Source organism: Geotrypetes seraphini, chromosome 1, assembly GCF_902459505.1.
Source record: "Geotrypetes seraphini chromosome 1, aGeoSer1.1, whole genome shotgun sequence".
NCBI classification, from domain to species: Eukaryota; Metazoa; Chordata; class Amphibia; order Gymnophiona; family Dermophiidae; genus Geotrypetes; species Geotrypetes seraphini.
Genome location: NC_047084.1, coordinates 40,098,548 through 40,116,998, shown reverse-complemented (window position 1 = coordinate 40,116,998; position 18,451 = coordinate 40,098,548). Strand labels below are relative to the sequence as shown.

Below are 18,451 nucleotides of genomic sequence, written 5' to 3'. Positions count from 1 at the left end.
ACATATATACCCTAATTCTATATCCGGTGCTCAAAATTGCAAGCTCAAATTTGGGTGCTAATTGGCATTAATTAAAATTTAGTCACCAGGATTACACATGGATCAGAAAAGGGGCATGGCCATGGAAAGGGCATGTGTGTATCAGGGGCATTACTTGAATTTGCATGCAAGTTACAGAATAAGGGAGATCCATGCCTAATTTAGGCAGGAAAGTTTATATTAGATTTCAGAGGGTGTAAATTGTCGTACCCAGAATTGGGCACAGATTTCAGTGCCAAATGCTGTTCTATAAATAGCACCCTTCTCTGAGCACCATTTAGAGAATAGTACTTAGTGCTCATTTTTACCAGCACCCAAATTTGACTGACACTTATAGAATCTAGTCCAGAATGCTGTTTTCCAAGGAGAAATGTCATAAAAATGAACAAAAAATTTGTTGGTCCTGGGATGCTCTCACTGAATGTACCCATCTGGGTTGTGCCTAAAAATCATTTTATGTTTGGTTCAGTCCTGGTGAACCTATATTAGGAACTGAGGACTCTAACAAACACTTTATATGATATTATTTATAATCACTTTAAATTATATAGTAGTTATTTGTCGATGTATTCATTTGTTCCATCTCAATGGTCTTATGAGTTCTTAATATACATCCAGAGGATATTTTTGTTTATTCTTATTGATACACCTTTGGTGTGGGTTTTCCTTTTTGAAATTGCTTATAAAAATGAACCACAAGCTTTACTAAACATCTGTGCACTGTGGAACAGTAATTTGCAAACAGTTGATTAACTCAGATAAAACACTTTTTACCTATGTAATTCACTTTGAAAATTGCCCCTTTAGGGCTTCATTTTCTAACAGGGTCCTGTTCAAACTGGTGCCTATCTGAATTCTATGTTATAAAGTCAATCAAGGCACCTAAGTGCCTTTATAAAATAGGCTCCCAGTTTCTGCCCTAATGGTGCACATAAGCTACCCACACACATGTACACCTGCGCAGAAGCCCCATAAAAGAGGGACATTGGTTTTCTATAGACTGAGCCACTAGATAGACAACATCCATTGAACATGCCTCAAATAGAGGCATGCCATGGGAGTGATGTGCTCTGTTGGTGCCATGTGACCTAACATCCTACTGAGGGAGCACCATGCCTATGAGGGACCTACTGATATAGCTAGGGGAACCAGGAGCTGTCCTGTGCTGCCTTGCTTACATGAACCCTGTAGCCTTCATCTGCTCCTCTATGTAACCCTCAAAAGAAAAAAAGAGGGGGAGTCCCAAGATCAATTCATTAAACTTGGTGCAAGGCAGTCTGAAGCCTCTAAATGAGCAAAATTATGTTCCCTTAGAGTAGCAGTCTCACTCATTTTGGATTTGTAGGTTCTTGGAGAGCCACAGAAAAAATAGTTAATGTTTTATTAAAGAAATGACTCACTACTCAGATAACAATGGTATCAAGTCCCAACAATATCAAATAAACCAAACAACGGACTTGTTATATTTGATACAATCGATCAGTGTCGAATATGTTTTCGCTAATGAAACCCTCAGATTCCTGCGCTGGACAATGATCACATTGAAACAGCAAAAAGCAGGTTCACAGATTATCTTTCATCGGGCTTTCATATGTTTTTAGACTTTTGATTTTTTTTGAATTTTTAAGACACTCATCTAACATTAATGCTTATGGTTGTACAAAAATTATATGTAAAACAGCGACACTTATCTTTTAGTTGGTCGCTTGTGTCTAAAGAAAAAATCCAAAGGCATTCCATTTTGATTCCCGAGACAGATTAATCGCAGAATTCAAATAGATCCCTTGGTGTCAAAATTTAGTTATTGAGACGGCATTGTATGCTGGCATGGGCAGCTAAACGCTTAGCTGTTTCCCCAATCCCATCACATGGAGATTGCCATGGCTGGTGCCAAAGAAGTTCCACTCAGCAGTAATTTGAAAGTCAGTATCATTGGCTGCAGAGGTTAATGAAATTCTTGAAGTTTTTATATTGCGCAGCAGAACCATCACTAAAGTAGTGACACGGACAAGAGGACATAGACTGAAGCTGATGGGGGACAGGTCCAGGACGAATATCAGGAAGTTCTGTTTCACGCAGCGAGTGGTGGACACCTGGAATGCTCTCCCAGAGGAAGCAATTGCAGAATCCACCACTCTAGGATTTAAGGGTAAACTAGATGCACATCTCCTTAAGAGTGGCACAGAGTGATACGGGTAAGGGTAAAATAGATGCACATCTCCCTTGAGAAGCATATAGTGATATGGGGACTAAAACTATGCCAGGGTACACCTGGCGGGGCATCCGCGTGTGCGGATCACCGGACTTAATGGACCCAGGGTCTGATCCGGAGATGGCAATTCTTATGTTCTTTTGGTGTAGCCTCCTTTGTCTGTCTCCTCCTCTCTGTTGGATATCCATCTGATTCAAATCTGTTACCCAAAGGGTTTTTCAAATGTGGAAAATGTAGTTTCTGAGAAGTGTCTGTTCCTACCAAAGAATTTATTAATCTTAAGAATGGGAAGAAATTTACCATTCCACATTTTTTGACATACACCTCAGACTATATCATTTATGTGATAATCTGCCCATGCAATAAATGGTATGTGGGCATGTCGACACGACCATTCAGGGTTAGACTATCAGAGCACAGGTCCAATCTTAAGAATGAAAAATTAACAGATCCCTTTGTGGAACACTGTGTTCAATTGAAACACAAATTCACTGACTTAAAGTGTTTCTGTATAGACAGAGTAGATCCCCAACAGAGAGGAGGAGACAGACAAAGGAGGCTACACCAAAAGGAATGCCGTTGGATTTTTTCTTTAGACACAGTGAAGCCGGCTGGCTTAAACAGTTCTATTGATTGGTACGCTTTCTTTTAATAGGTGTACAATAAAGCAATATCTGTTTGACACACTGTTGAATATGATAGTAGTTGTGTTAGGTCATCGGATGATGTCATTAAATTTGAAAATAAAGCGCATGTGCGCATTCAACAGTTTGCCGACGCCATTTTTTGATCCGCTTAAGACAGGTCGAGCTGTTCGCAGTGAGCACCGTTAGTTATTTATATACTTTGTTACAATATTATGCAATTGTGATAGTTGTTAGTAATTTTTGTGTTCAAAAATTGTTGTTGCAGCCTAAACTTACAGACCCCTGAAGAAGCCATATTTGACGAAACGGGTACCGTTGGGCCACTTGTTCGTGCTCAACAAGTGACCAACTAAAAGATAAGTGTCGCTGTTTTACATATAATTTTTGCACAAGCTTAAGCATTAATGTTAGATGAGTGTCTTAAAAAATTCAAAAAATCAAAAGTCTAAAAACATATGAAAGCCCGATGAAAGATAATCTGTGAACCTGCTTTTTGCTGTTTCAATGTGATCATTGTCCAGCGCAGAAATCTGAGGGTTTCATTAGCGAAAACATATTCGACACTGATCGATTGTATCAAATATAACAAGTCCGTTGTTTGGTTTATTTATTAAAGAAATGACAAGTTTGCATGAGGTAAAACTCATTATAGTTTATAAATCTTTGCTTAATTGCTTCTGATAATTTCAGCTATACACAGCTGAAAGCATTATAACATGCAGAAAGTGAAGTTTAGATAGTTTTTCACTTTCTGCATGTTGCACTGCTTTCAGCTGTGTATAGCTGAAATTATCAGAAGCAATTAAGGAAAGATTTATAAACCATAAAGAGTTTTTACCTCATAAAAAATTGTGATTTAGATTCTAAAGTATCAACTGCAAGAGACAAGATTTTGGTGTAGGCTTTTTTGTAGAGGGAAGAAACAATATCCGACTTGTGCCTGGAAAACTTGTGCCTTAAGTGCCCGGTGGTCACATCCACAACCGCCTTCAGCTCTTACCTCCTCCAGCGCCGGACACAACCGCCATCTTACATCAAGCAGTCACCAATAGTTCACAAGATTATGTATACACGCACAAGCTGCACTGCCTCCAATAGTTACCTTACATTCTGGAATGTTGCCCGCCTCACTTCTGTAACCTCACGCAAGCGCTTTCCTGCGTCTGTATGCGATTGTCCTCTCCACTCCACCTCACAATCAATCGTGTATAGATGCAGGAAAGTGCTTGTGTGAGGTTACAGCAGTGAGGCGGGGAATGTTCCAGAACAATGATAACATATCGAGGGCCTCAAAATAGTAACTGGTAGGCCAAATGTGGCCCATGGGCCGCAAGTTTGAGACAACTGCCCTATAGCATTTATCTCAAACAAGAAACAAAGCACACACCCTGGGTATACAGGATATCCTGACCAATACTTCCTTAAGCAAAGGGGGATGAAATCTTCTGAACTATCTTTTATCCCTTACATGTATTTATTAAGCATTTAGCTCATACCTTTTTCCAAGCTGAATTACAGTATGTCTAGCTACAATGGGCTTTTTTTCCTATCCTTAGTGGGCTCACAATCTAAGTTTGTAACTGAGGCAAAGGAGGTTTAACTGACTTGATCAAGGTCGCAAGGAGACATAGTGGGATCTGAACTGGGCTCCCCTAGTTCTCAGCCCACTGCCCTAACAATTAGACTACTCTTCCACTCCATGTTTGTGATTCAGTTGTTTCTCCCTCCCATACCCTATCACCCCTTTGAGGAGAAGGATGTTTTTGAATCCAGGGATTAGCTAGATAAGAACTGCCAAACAATCTTCAAAAACCTGCTGGTTGCTCTTGCCAGCAGAAAATGAGGAACCGTTCTTAAAGGAGGACATCCCCATGGACTAGGAGCAGAAGACCCCTCCCAAACAGTGGAGGAACCTAAAACTGGGTGGCATTCAACACAGCCACCATTCCCACCAAACAGCCTGGCTCTAGATGGCAACAGAGAGACTGTGATATCCCTTGATTCCTGTCACAGCATGGAAACTTGCCACAATAGCTTCCCAAAGTGGTGACTAATCCCAGTGGCAGCACAGAGTTGGCCACACACTGACTCCAGCAAACTCTGCAGTCATGCTCCCAGCATGGCACTGCCAACCTGTGCTGCAGACCTGCTCCCCTTCATGAAAAAAGTACCCTGCAGCTTAGGGGATCTCCTCACCCTTCTCCCATCTATGCCCTAAAGGGTTCCCCAACTGCCCAAGGAAGAGATAGCTTAACATCTTGCTTTCATTTTACTATTCCTTTTTTTAAGCAATTAATCCTAATTTTGCCCCTGAAAGCTTCCATTTCCAGAGAAGGAGAGAAAGGAGATGACAACTCACTCCCACTGCCAGCCCAGCCTCACCAAAACAAGGCCCAAGTCTTGGGGCAAGGAGTGACCAATTAGGGGAAAGGTTCATTGGCTAATCCCCAAGAGCTTTCCATAGCCAAGTCATAGAATGAGCCCCAGAGAGTTAATTGCTGTTTGTGTATGTTCACATTGGTCCCCACCTAGACTTGTAGATAAGCGGGTTATATTTAATTTTAAATAAAAATAAAGCCTCTGAAGAAGAATCCTGTTTAATAAGTCCAATCTACATCATCTGCTGCAGGCAGAGATTACTGGTGAGTTCCAGTGTTGCACACTAAGGAGTAATGAAGACATTGTTTATTTTCAGTGTTCATGAGTCCATCAGCTGGAGGAGGAGAGGGGGGGTACAGTTCACGTATCTGGACTGGTACAGTTCACGGGGGAGGGGGGTACAGTTCACTTATCTGGACTGGTCTAGCAAGATAAGGAAGGCACATTTTGCTTTAAAAAGGCCATTCCACAGAATAATTGCATAGCAAGTAAACTTATGGATCTGGTCAACACAGCTCTATATCAAGTATCACACTCTGGAGCTATTCACCTCTTCCCCCCTGACAGCAGGAGTAGGAGAAGTAGAGGGTGTGGAGGTTTACTTTGGTTTCTTTTTTTTATTTTGTTGGGATGTAGAGGGGGTCCATTTCATTTCACCTTTCTTTTCGACCACCTTAACTTACTTGATCCCCAGGGTCCAAAAGGGGTGTATCTCAATTATATGTGATCAATGTTCACCCACTAATGGGGGATGTCTGTGCTAGACTCTGCGTGTGATGCTCTTATCCCCTGTCTCTGTTTGGCAAGATTCATCTGTATAATATGATAATTGTCTCATGTTTATGTCTTCCAAATGTTACTGCTATATCTTACAAGGGTAGATGAGAGATACATTAATAACTGTATTCAGTTATATGTGTGGAATGTCAATCATCCATATTTAGCAATTCAAAGGCTACGTATTCCAGTAGATGTGACCTAGGCCTACTAAATCTTAGGTAAGAACATAAGTAGTACCTCTGCTGTGTCAGGCCAGAGGTCCATCACGCCCATCAGTCCACTCACGCGGCGGCCCATCAGGTCTAGGACCTGTATAGTAATCCTCTATCTATACCCTTCTATCCCCTTTTCTTTCAGGAAATCATCCAATCCCTTCTCGAACCCCAATACCACACCCTCTGGAAGCATATCCCTGGTGTCCACCACCCTTTGAGTGAAGAAGATCTTCCTAGCATTGGTTCTGAATCTGTCCACTCTTAATTTTTCCGAATGCCCTCTCGTTCTTTTAGTTTTCGAAAGTTTGAAGAATCTGTCCCTCTCCACTTTCTCTATGTCCTTCATGATCTTGTAAGTCTCTATCATGTCCCCTCTAAGCCTCCGCTTTTCCAGGGAAAAGAGCCCCAGTTTCTCTAATCTTTCAGCATATGAAAGGTTTTTCATACCTTTTATCAATCTCGTCTTCATTTTTTTATGGTATGTCCCAACCTTTTTCACCATGATAGGTGCCTCTTTTTTACTTTTTTACCAAACTCCTATGGGTACTTATTCCTTTAATTTCTCACTTTTCCATTTTGTGTCACGTTCTTTTGTCACTAATTTCTTATAGTGTTTTATTGTTTAATGTTATCATTTTCCTTATATTCTTTTTTAACTTACCTTGTTGTTTATCTTACTTTGCATGTTTCCTTACTATTTCACATACTCTCTTTCTTGTCATTCACGTCGCTTGACCACAAGCCTTAGTAGCATGGCATAATAACACCATCTTGTTATTTTTCGCTTTTTATAAGAGTTTACAAGAGTTTTTAATGTTTTCTGTATTGTATTTGTATTTATTAGGACCCCTGACGAAGGTTCGTCCGAAAAACGGACCGTGTCAGGTCCCTTGATTGGTAAAAGGGTTTTATTTTACTTATTTGCATTTTAATTTTTGCCTGCATCTTGTACACAGTCTGCAGTTTTGTTTGTTTCTCCTGCTTGGTTTTTTCTGCAGACAAAGTTGGACTTTCTCCTTTGTTTTATTGCCCTCTCGAGTAACGCCATATCCTTCTTAAGGTATGATATTGGACGCAGTACTCCAGATGCGGGCGCACCATTGCCCGATACAACGGCAGGATAACTTCTTTCGTTCTGGTTGTAATATCTTTCTTGATAATACCTAGCATTCTATTTGCCTTCTTAGAGGCCGCTGCGCACTGTGCCAACGGCTTTATTGCCTTGTCCACTATTACCCCCAAGTCCTTTTCTAGGGTACTTTCACCCATTACCAGCCCTCCCATCGTATAGCTGTACTTCAGGTTCCTGTTTCCTACATGCAAGACTTTACATTTCTCTACATTAAACTTCATCTGCCATCTCGTCACCCACTCTTCTAGTTTGTTCAGGTCCCTTTGTAAGTCTTCACAATCCTCTCTTGTCCCAACTCCACTAAATAGTTTGGTGTCGTCTGCAAATTTTATTACTTCGCACTTTGTCCCTGCTTCTAGATCGTTTATAAATACATTGAACAGCAGCGGTCCGAATACCAACCACTGCAGAACACCACTTGTGACCCTCCTCCAGTCCGAGTAGTGGCCCTTCACTCCTACCCTTTGCTTTCTACCCGCCAGCCAATTTTTGATCCATCTATGTACATATGTATATAACTATTGCTTGTGGGATACATCAACTAAATGACTGGTTCCATCGTCATAAATATTTCTCAGTGCCAGATTTGGAACTTTTCATTTTAGGCTCCACTCATGTGAATTGTTAACTTCATTCAATCAGTGGACTCATAAACCCAGATAAATGGAACAACTTTATAGTTAGGGCACTGGTCTTTGACCTAAGGGCCGCCACGTGAGTGGACTGCTGGGCAATTCCCAGCAGCGGCAATTCTTATGTCCTTATGTAGCTATGCAAGTCATAGCAAAATTTTGAAGTACGATGATATAGAGCAGATATAGAAATGTCCCTGCCCAATCTGAATTCTGGGAATGAGGCTTGGAAAGACAGGCTTGGAAAGATGGGCGAGTAACCATAAGAACGTGTTTATACAAATTTAAGGCATAAGTTTATTTTCTCGGTTACTGCCCTGTCTCTCTGGAACTCTATTCCAAGTCATTTAAGAGAAGCTTCCTCTTTAATTTCTTTTAAATCCAACTTAAAAACATTCTTGTTTAAAGATGCCTTCGGGCTCTAACCATCCTTGTAAGGAAGAGCTCTTTTTATTTCTCATTCAATACAGAATTCTGATTCTTTTTCTTTTGGAAAGAATTTATGTCTCGCCTCCCCATTGTGATTTCCCTTCACTGTTCTTTCCTATTAATTATGTAGTTCTGCCTTAATTCCTTTTTGTTCCAGCTTTGTCTTGAAATTTTATTTGATTTGTTACTAATTTGCTGTTTTTACTTTATGTTTTTAGCCTTGTTATTACCATTTTATGTTATACTACTACTATTAATTATTTCTATAGCCTTGTAATATATTGTAAACCACCAAGACGTTTGATTTTGCGGTATAACAAATTTTTCATAAACTTGGAAACTTGGTGGGGGGTAATAAGATGAAGCTCATTCCTACTTGACACATGTTCCTATAGAAATACTTACTCTAGAAAACTGGTAATATAGTCTCTGCTGCAGGCGGACCAGGAGAAGGGGTTGGTGTTGGCTGTAATATGCGCAGCCATGAGCTTTGCTGCTTCATGACCTTTGGTCCCACAGGAGTTTCCAATTCCGTCATGATTCATGCCGAAACTGTCAAAAAATAGAAACAAAAATAAAAAACAGGAAACGGGGTGAAGAGGTGATAGGAAAAAGAGAGAAACGGCAGATATTAATAAAGAACCGAATATATTTGTCCTCAAAATGCAACCCATTTAGGGGCCTTTTTACTAAGCTGCAGCAAGTACTAATTTGTGCTTACAGCAGGTTAAAATCCATTACCATGATCCTGCTTAGCCAAACTGCAGTAATTTTGTGTTTACCTTGTGCTATCCACATGATAAAATATGGAAAATGTTTTTTAGCACTGGGGCATGTTTGGAGGATCAGTTTGCCCTGGATAGGTATGCCCAGAGAATAGTTAAGCTCTGGAACACGTTACCAGAGGATGTGGTAAGAGTGGATAGCGTAACTGGTTTTAAGAAAGATTTGGACAAGTTCCTGGAGGAAAAGTCCATAGTCTGTTATTGAGAAAGATATGGGGAAAGCCACTGCTTGCCCTGGATTGGTAGCATGGAATGCTGCTACTCCTTGGGTTTTGGCCAGGTACTAGTGACCTAGATTGGCTACCGTGAGAACAGGCTACTGGGCTTGATGGACAATTGGTCTGACCCAGTAAGGCTATTCTTATGTTCTAATTGATTAGCACAGCTGCAACGCCGTATGCTGATTAATGCAGGAGCCCTTACCACCTAGTAAATAGGGGTCAGTAAGATCTCCCTGCTAATAGCCACATGGTAATTGGGAATTGGTGTGTGGCCATTAATGAGGGAAATAGGATGTGTGGCCATTTTACATCAACACTAAAAGTATGCATGCGGAAAAGCCCTGCACAACTGATACTGCAGGCAGCTTAGTAAAAGAGCCCTTTAGATGTAGTTTGAATATTAAGATAACCACATTTGAACTGAGTAACTTACTGTACTTTATAAGTGAGCTCAGAATCAGATACTCAAGCAAAATTGCAATCAAGCTCTTACAACAGAAAAGAATAAAGTGGGTCACACCTAGAGATGTGAAAGCCTAGAAAACAGAAAACCTTAAAGGATTTGAATAGAAAAAAGAATGCCTTCTTATTTTTTCAAAATTCCAGATAGTAGAAAACTGAAATGAAACCTCTCTTTTGAAATATTTGTCACAATCACTGGACTAACCTAATACACCAGATCTTGTGAAAGTAGGTACACTATATACATATGTATTGTCACAGGGCTGCCCCTGTTCCTAGCAAGGAAGCCTTGCCAGAGGAGGAATGTAAGATTAAAGACAGCAAAAGTATTCCTAAGCCTGCTTGTATAACTTCCAAAGCAGCACCCAGGAATATCCAAAAGCAAAGTCTTCTTGTATTAAAACCTCCTCCAGCAACTAGAACTGGTTTAGCTTCTCCGAAGCCAGCTGTAAGGAAGCCGTCACAGAAACTACATGTCCCAGCAACCACCGGGCTAGAGAAGGGGAAAAGCAGGGCTGGAACACAAGCAACTCCCAACCCTGCTGCGATTGGTTTAAGCCAAATTAGAAGGTCTCAGAGAGCAGGTTACTCTAACTCACCTGCAGTGAGAGCTAATCAGCTCACTGCATGTAAAGAAAAGGGTATAGCTCTCACACACAAAGAGATCCAACAGCCCAGAGCCACACAACAATGGGCAAGCAGCAGACTACAGCCTCTGAGAGGCAGAAAGCGGCAGTCTAGCTCATGGCAGCAAACTCAGGTAGAAGTCTGTAATGAAGAGGATAGTGATAGTGATAGTGATAACTGCTTTTGTACAAGATACTGAAATGGCTGATAATGAAAGTACTTATGATATGGAAATAGAAGGAACTGATGTGCCCAGAATAAGCTGAAAGGTTTTGATGATAAAGGGGGCTGGATGAAAGTAAAGTCTGCCCAAGATTATTATAAAGCTGAAGTTTTGTTTTAAACTTTAAAATACAAGCCACAGGCAGCCATTTTGTTGGTATCTTGAGAGGGGATCTTCCAAGCTAATCCACTGAGGTAAATTATAGGAGAGGATCCCATTCTTGGGGCATTAAGCCTAGCCCCAAGGGAGTTTTGCCCGTCAAGAGAAAATCTTTCATTTTGTTGGAATAAGGCTTTTGTAATTTTGGCATATTTGGGCTTGAACTGCAATTGTTTGGTTTGGTTTGTGAGTGTTGGACATAAGCACAAAGTGATACAAACCTGAGAACCATTTTTGAAGTTTATTTATGGGCTCACATTTTCCACCATGAATGTAGGGGTTAGAGTGGCTTATGGCCCTGGGTCCTCCTCTCTATGGTTCTCTAGCCCCCCGCTTCCCCCCACCCAGGCAACTTAAGAGGCCTCTGTGAAGCTCTACTAGGCTTTCCTATAGCAGGTGCTGATGTTCCGGAGACAGTTATGTATGTTTTTTTTCTGATTTTTATGGCAGTGTGAGGGGGGTCAGTGATCACTGGGGGAGTGTGGGGAGGGGGGGTCTGTACTTTGTCTGCAGTGGTTATCTGGTCACTTTGTATACCTTCCGAGCACTTAGACCTGGTTTTAGATCGCCTAAGTCACAATGTATAAGTTCTGTCCAGCAAGCCTTGTAAAACTTTCGATTAGCCCTGCAGTACGACTAAGTCTAGGTCGGCCCACGTCCTGCCCAAATCTCACTCTCACCACTCCTCCAAAAACACCCCTTTCAGGTCTAGGCACACAACGGCATTCAGAGACCTAAAATGTCCCTGGATACGTGTAAAAAGCCGTTTCGATTATCGGCACTTGGACGACCTGTCTTTTAGGTCGTCCAATTGCTGTCTTGGGCGGGTTTTTTGACATATTTTCGTTTTGATAATGAGCCCCATAGTCTCCAGGTATATAATCAACAACATTTATTTTCCCTTTTCCCAGGTCTTCTGTCAGCATTCTTCCACCTACTATGATTTATTTATGTGATTCATTTTCTATCCTGTTCTCCTCAAAGAGCTCAGAACGGGTTACAGATTAACATTCGTAATATATAGTTAACAGGTTACAATTTGTCATAGTTACAGTATAAGGTTGGTGAGGGGTTTTGGGGGTTTTTTTTTTACAAATTTTTATCCGGACTTGACACATACTAGGGATCTAATACCAGTATACATAGTATACAATTTACTAGTCACACTTTGCCATAGTTACACTGCAAGATTTATCAATATAAGTTTTTTTCCTAATGTGACACATACCTAGGATCTAGTACCAATATACATTTACATTTCTCCCCTTTTGCAGTTATATTCTGAATGTCTATTATTAAATCTCTGTTCACTTCTTCTGTCTGTGAAGGATAAGAACATAAGAATGGCAATACTGGGGCAAAACTGATGATCCACCTTGCCCAGTATCATGCTTCCAAGGAGAAGGCTATGCACATGGAAATCCTGCAGAAAGAGATTAGCGGTTTAGAAGCTAAGGTTAAGATGGTGTTTCATCTGCAGCATAGTTTAGATTAGATGAGTTGAACAGCAAGCTCCCGACACTGCATATCAAGGGCAAAACAGTGGCATAGCGAGGTTGAGAGGTGCCCGGGATAGTGGCGCCCCTCCCCCATCTTCTTCTCTGCCCACCACTCGCTCCTTCCCCACCCCTTCCTGTCACGCACTCCCCTTCCCTTCCTCCGTACCTCTAACATTTGTGGTGTGAGCAGCAACCCCAGTCTGTTGCTCGTTCCAGCGTCAGCTCTTCCTCTGACATCACTTCCTAGGCGCAGGTCCAGGAAGTGACATCAGAAGAAGAGCCAGCGCTGGTGCGAGCAGAAGTTTGGGTTTGCCGTTCATGCCGCGAACGTTAGAGGTACGGGGGAAGGGAAGCAGTGTGTGTACACAGTAGTGGAGGGGATGGAGAAGGACGGGGGGCAGAGAGGAGGATGAATGCTGGCGCCCGGGGAAGACCTTACTATGCAACTGGTGCAAAACAATCTCATGCACTGTTTCATTTGAGCTATAACCTTTCCAGATAATCTTCATCATTCTTCTAAAATACCAACAATTCAAATGCATTTTCTCCATAATTTCTCTACATAAAGTCCTTGTTTCAGCTCAGGGACAGATTCAAGTTGGTGGGAGAAGGGAACAGGCTGATGGGACAGTAACCAAAGCATGTCTAGATAAATTTTACAAGAGGTCAGATTAAGGGCATGGAAAAACAGTATTAAGTGACATAACTTCTTCCCATGCAGCCCTCATAGGGCAGAAAGAATGGGGCCCATATCCCTCACCACAGAATCTTTGTAAGATGACACACCCTCTGGAAGGCCCACTGCCAGGATACCTTCTAGAGCCCAATGAACCCTTAATCTTTAATGAGAAGATATATGCAATTAGTGCCTTTTTCTTTGTTTTGGTAATTTACAGGAAGGGGGAAAATTTTCATCGCCCTCCTCTGGACCGCCTCAAGTATCTGGCGAAGGACGTAAGAAGACTTGAGGCGGTCCAGAGGAGGGCGACGAAAATGATAGGAGGCTTGCGCCAGAAGACATATGAGGAGAGACTGGAAGCCCTGAATATGTATACCCTAGAGGAAGGGAGAGACAGGGGAGATATGATTCAGACGTTCAAATACATGAAGGGTATTAACGTAGAACAAAATCTTTTTCAGAGAAAGGAAAATGGTAAAATCAGAGGACATAATTTGAGGTTGAGGGGTGGTAGATTCAAAGGCAACGTTAGGAAATTCTACTTTACGGAGAGGGTGGTGGATGCCTGGAATGCGCTCCCGAGAGAGGTGGTAGAAAGTAAAACTGTGACTGAGTTCAAAGAAGCGTGGGATGAACACAAAGGATCTAGAATCAGAAAATAAGATTAAATATTGAACTAAGGCCAGTACTGGGCAGACTTGCACGGTCTGTGTCTGTATATGGCCGTTTGATGGAGGATGGGCTGGGGAGGGCTTCAATGGCTGGGAGGGTGTAGATGGGCTAGAGTAAGTCTTAACAGAGATTTCGGCAGTTGGAACCCAAGCACAGTACAGGGTAAAGCTTTGGATTCTTGCCCAGAAATAGCTAAGAAGAAAAAATTTAAATTGAATCAGGTTGGGCAGACTGGATGGACCATTCGGGTCTTTATCAGCCGTTATCTACTATGTTACTATGTTACTATGTAAATGGTACATTTGCAAGAAGAAAATACAATGACATTTGAGTAGAGTCTAAAGTGTCTGCTGTGCTCATAGAATGACCATGACTCAGCAAACAAATAGTTTAATAAATGTCTACCAGAAAGGCTATTTATGTAAGGTCACTGTGGTTTGTGTGTGTATTTTTAGTATGTACCAGTTGGACACTATGAGAATATCTAGAGGAATATTGAAACACTGTAGACAATTCACTGAAATCCTCAGCTCAGTGTGTGGCAGCAGTCATAAGAAAAAACAGTAAGGGCTCCTTTTTACTAAGCCGTGCTAGCGGTTTTAACACACGCACCGGATTAGCGTGCGCTAGCCAAAAATCTACCGTCTCGTAGCGGCTAGCGCACATGGCAAATTAGCGCACGCTATTCCACGTGTTAAGGCCCTAGTGCGGTTTTGTATAAGGAGCCCTAAGGGCACTAGTTAGCATGCTGTAAGATGACAGCATAGGAAAGAAACTCCTCAGACTATACTATACAGTTTTGCTACTTTTTGACCTGATGTAACTTGACAATTTTAATAACAGATTGAAGCAGAAAATATCTTATTGATGCCCCACCAAATTGGACTTTGCTAATGCAGTAAATCAGGTGTTATAAGGCTCAAACAAGATCCATATCACCCCACAAAATGCAGCCAATAATGAGTTGACGATCATCTTGCAGTCACTTATGCATAAGCATCTATAGGTGAAGAACATGTTGTAGGAGAATCGAGATGCACTCTCAGAGTTAAAAGGAGAGCTTTGCAAACTAAAAAGTCAGTTTGTGAAAGTATCTGAACACGATGAAAGACTGGTGAAAAAAGGAAACAAAGCGAGTGGGTTTAAATGGTCAATATTCCCAATGGAGAAGGGTAAATTGTGGAGTTCCTCAGGGGTCTGTGCTGGGACCGCTGACAATTAAATTTACTGATGACATAAAGTTGTTCAAAGTTGTTAAATCGCAAGAGGATTGTGAAAAATTGCAAGAGGACCTTGTGAGACTGGGCGTCAAAATGGCAAATGACAGTTAATGTGAGCAAGTGCAAAGTAATGCATGTTGGAAAGAGGAACCAAAATTATAGCTTTGTGATGTTGGGTTCTGTGTAAGGAGTCACTGCCCATGAAAAGGATCTAGGTGTCATTGTTGAGGGTACGTTGAAACCCTCAGCTCAATGTGCGGTGGCTGCTAAGAAAGCAAATACTATATAATGTTAGGAATTCTGAGGAAATGAATGGAAAACAAAGATGAAAATGTTATAACATCCTTATATCGCACTATGGTATGGCAGCACCTCAAATACTGTGTGCAGTTCTGGTCAACATATCTCAAAAAATATATAGTGGAATTAGAAAAAGTACAGAGAAGGGCGACAAAATTGATTAAAGGGATAGGAATACTTCCCTATGAGGAAATGTTAAAGCAGCTAGGGCTCTTCAGCTTGTAGACGGCTCAGGGTGATATGATAGAGGTCTATAAAATAATGAGTGGAGTAGAAAGGGTAGATGTGAATCGCTTGTTCCCTCTTTCCAAAAATACTAGGACTAAGGGAAATGCGATGAAGCTACAAAGTAGTAAATTTAAAACAAACTAGAGAAAATATTTCTTCACACAACGTGTAATTAAACTCTGGAATTTTTTGCTGGAGAATGTGGTGAAATCAGTTAGCTTAGCAGGGTTTTTAAAAGTTTTGGATAATTTCCTAAAAGAGAAAGCCATAGGTCATTATTGAGATGGCTTAGGGAAATCCACTGCTTATTCCTAGGATAAGCAACAAAAAATCTGTTTTACTACTTGGGTTCTAGCTAGGTACTTGGGACCTGGGTTGGCCACTGTTGGAAACAGGATACTGGGCTTGATGGACCTTCGGTCAGTCCCAGCATGGCAATTCTTATGTGCTAAATGTAGAACTGACCTATGTGCAGTACCAGTGAACGCAGTCGCTTAGCATAATTTAGAGGATTTAAATAATTGAGGTAGAAGAAACAATTAGTGTACAGGTATTCCAGAGGGCATAGAAGGTACTAACCCAATAACGTATACATTGTGTTGTGTTAAGGGTTTGTATCCTGCTAAATCCCAACAATTCAGTTTCAAAGCAGGTAAAAACACCCAATATATCAACAGTGTTGTTCAAAGTACTTGAGTAAAAATAAAAATATCATATATACTCAAATATAAGATGAGATTTTTGGTAAAAGGGTACCTCAACTTGTATTTGGATCATCTTATATTTGAGTATATGTATTTTTTTTTAATACTTAAGTAAAAGTTCAGTGACTTAACACACTAAAAATTTACTTAAGTAAAACTTAAAAAATATTGCCTAATATAATACTTTTTGAGTAAAAAGAAAAAATACTGTAATACAACTCTTGGTAATGTTTTTATCCTAACAATTTGAAAATGATTATCACTCTTGCAAGTGTGCTTTTGAGTCATTAATAAAACCAGCACAGATAAAAAGGTATTTGACAACTTCATTGGCAGAAAGTGGATTGCTTATCCTGAGTAAAATGTTCTTCAAATCACACCAAGCTGAAATATTACTGATGTCTTGACTGGGTCTGCAGTTGTTGATCAAGAGAATTCCTCTCTAAAACACTCTTCTGTATAGTGAAGAATACGTCATCGTCATCATTGTCATCATCTGCATTAAAGCAGTATGGTCTAATTTAGCACTTGCATCTTCATCTTGTTATCGTCATCATGCCAGCCAATTACAGAAAAGGATTCCACAAAGTTGGAACCATTGTTTTTTGTTGTTCTAACAGTTTTCATTTAATGGCAAACTGTTTGAATTCTTCAAGAACTGATGCAAGAACATCCAATATGTGGGAACCCTTCAGTCTTAAGGCCATACAAGCAGACTTCCTCTCTAAAGACTATCAATCCAGTGGACAGTCACCCTAATGTAAAATATTCCTTGGTTGTCTCCCACTGAATATCTGTTTCACTGGATTGGCCAGAGGCTGGCTATGTTGCACGACACTGCCGGTCACAGACATTTAATTGAAAAGCTATCTTCTCAGTTACTGCTCCCTCACTATGGAACTCCCTTCCCTCAAACATCAAATTAGAATAATCTATAGACAAATTTTGTTCAAAAGTCAAAACTTTTCTTTTCAAAGATGCCTTTAGCACTTGAAAGCTATCATCTACCCCAATACGCATCAACAATTTGGAAGAGAGCCACAAATGCTTCCTAAGAAGCAACACCCCCCTCCCCTATATGAATCTCCTCTACCCCTCCTCCCACTTTATTTTATTTTCATCTTGATGTAATTTAACTCCCTGGTGTTCTTTCCTATTTTTCATGTATGATTCGTTTGTCGAAAAATCCCCTTTTTCTTTATTTTATTATTATACTATACCTTTGATTTTATGTTTATTTTAAGTTATATTTTATAAAACTTATTGTGAATCATTTAGCCAATGTCTCAATAGACGGTATATCAAAAATTAATAAACTTGGAACCTTGGCTGGCCGGCTAATGCTAGCAGTTAGATGGACCTGCCTAAAAAGCAGGTCTATCTTTTGCAACTTTTTCTTAGCCTGCCTGCTGCTCAATATTGGCTTGCACACCATATAAATCACAGAGTCACAGCAATCTAGTTCATATACTCTTGAAGCATAATATTAATGAGGACCGTATGGGGTATCGGACAACCCGACAAACAAGTTAGTTTGAAGGGAGAGATTCTTCATTTGCCCCACGTTGGCGTTCAGGGGAATGACTTCAAAGCTCAAAAGCTGAAAGCTAAGTAACTCTAATTAATAAGTTCAACATGATAAGATAATTATCACTGAAAGAATAAATAATTCAGAAAAAATAGTAAAAAATAAGAAGTATGGAGGAGGAGGTACCGTGGGGCAATTGAAGAATCTCTCCCTTCAAACTAAGTTGTTTGTCGGGTTGTCTGATACCCCATACGGTCCTCATTAATATTATGCTTCAAGAGTATATGAACTAGATTGCTGTGACTCTGTGATTTATATGGTGCGTAAGATACTTGACATCATTACTACAAGGCATTTTGATTCAATATTGGCTTGGCCAGCTAAGTCTAAGGCAGCAAACATTGACCCGGATATTCAATGCTAGTGGCTGGATATGGCCCCGGCATTGAATATTCAGCATTACCGCAGTCCACGGGAGGTAAACAGGCTGTCTCCCATGGACTGAATATCTGGTCCTTTAGATTTAGCTCACCTTTTTCAGTAGTAGCTCAATACAAGTTACATTCAGGAACAGTAAATATTTTCTTGCCCTCAGAAGCTTTACAATCTAAGAGGCCCTTTTACTAAACTATGGTAAACTCAGGTTTAACATGGCACTTTTTAGGGCTTTTTATTTATT

The 18,451-nt window shown here is 40.6% G+C and overlaps 1 protein-coding gene across 5 annotated transcripts in view; it reads right to left on the bottom strand.

Moving 5' to 3' along the window:
- The window catches only part of ADAMTS6 (ADAM metallopeptidase with thrombospondin type 1 motif 6), a 662,036-nt gene that overhangs the window by 359,541 nt on the left and 284,044 nt on the right, over positions 1-18,451 (bottom strand). For all 5 annotated transcript variants that reach the window (XM_033930281.1, XM_033930272.1, XM_033930267.1 and 2 more), the window contains one exon: positions 8,871-9,017. In XM_033930281.1, coding sequence (XP_033786172.1) covers positions 8,871-9,017 — 147 coding nt within the window. The remainder of the gene's footprint in view (positions 1-8,870; positions 9,018-18,451) is intronic.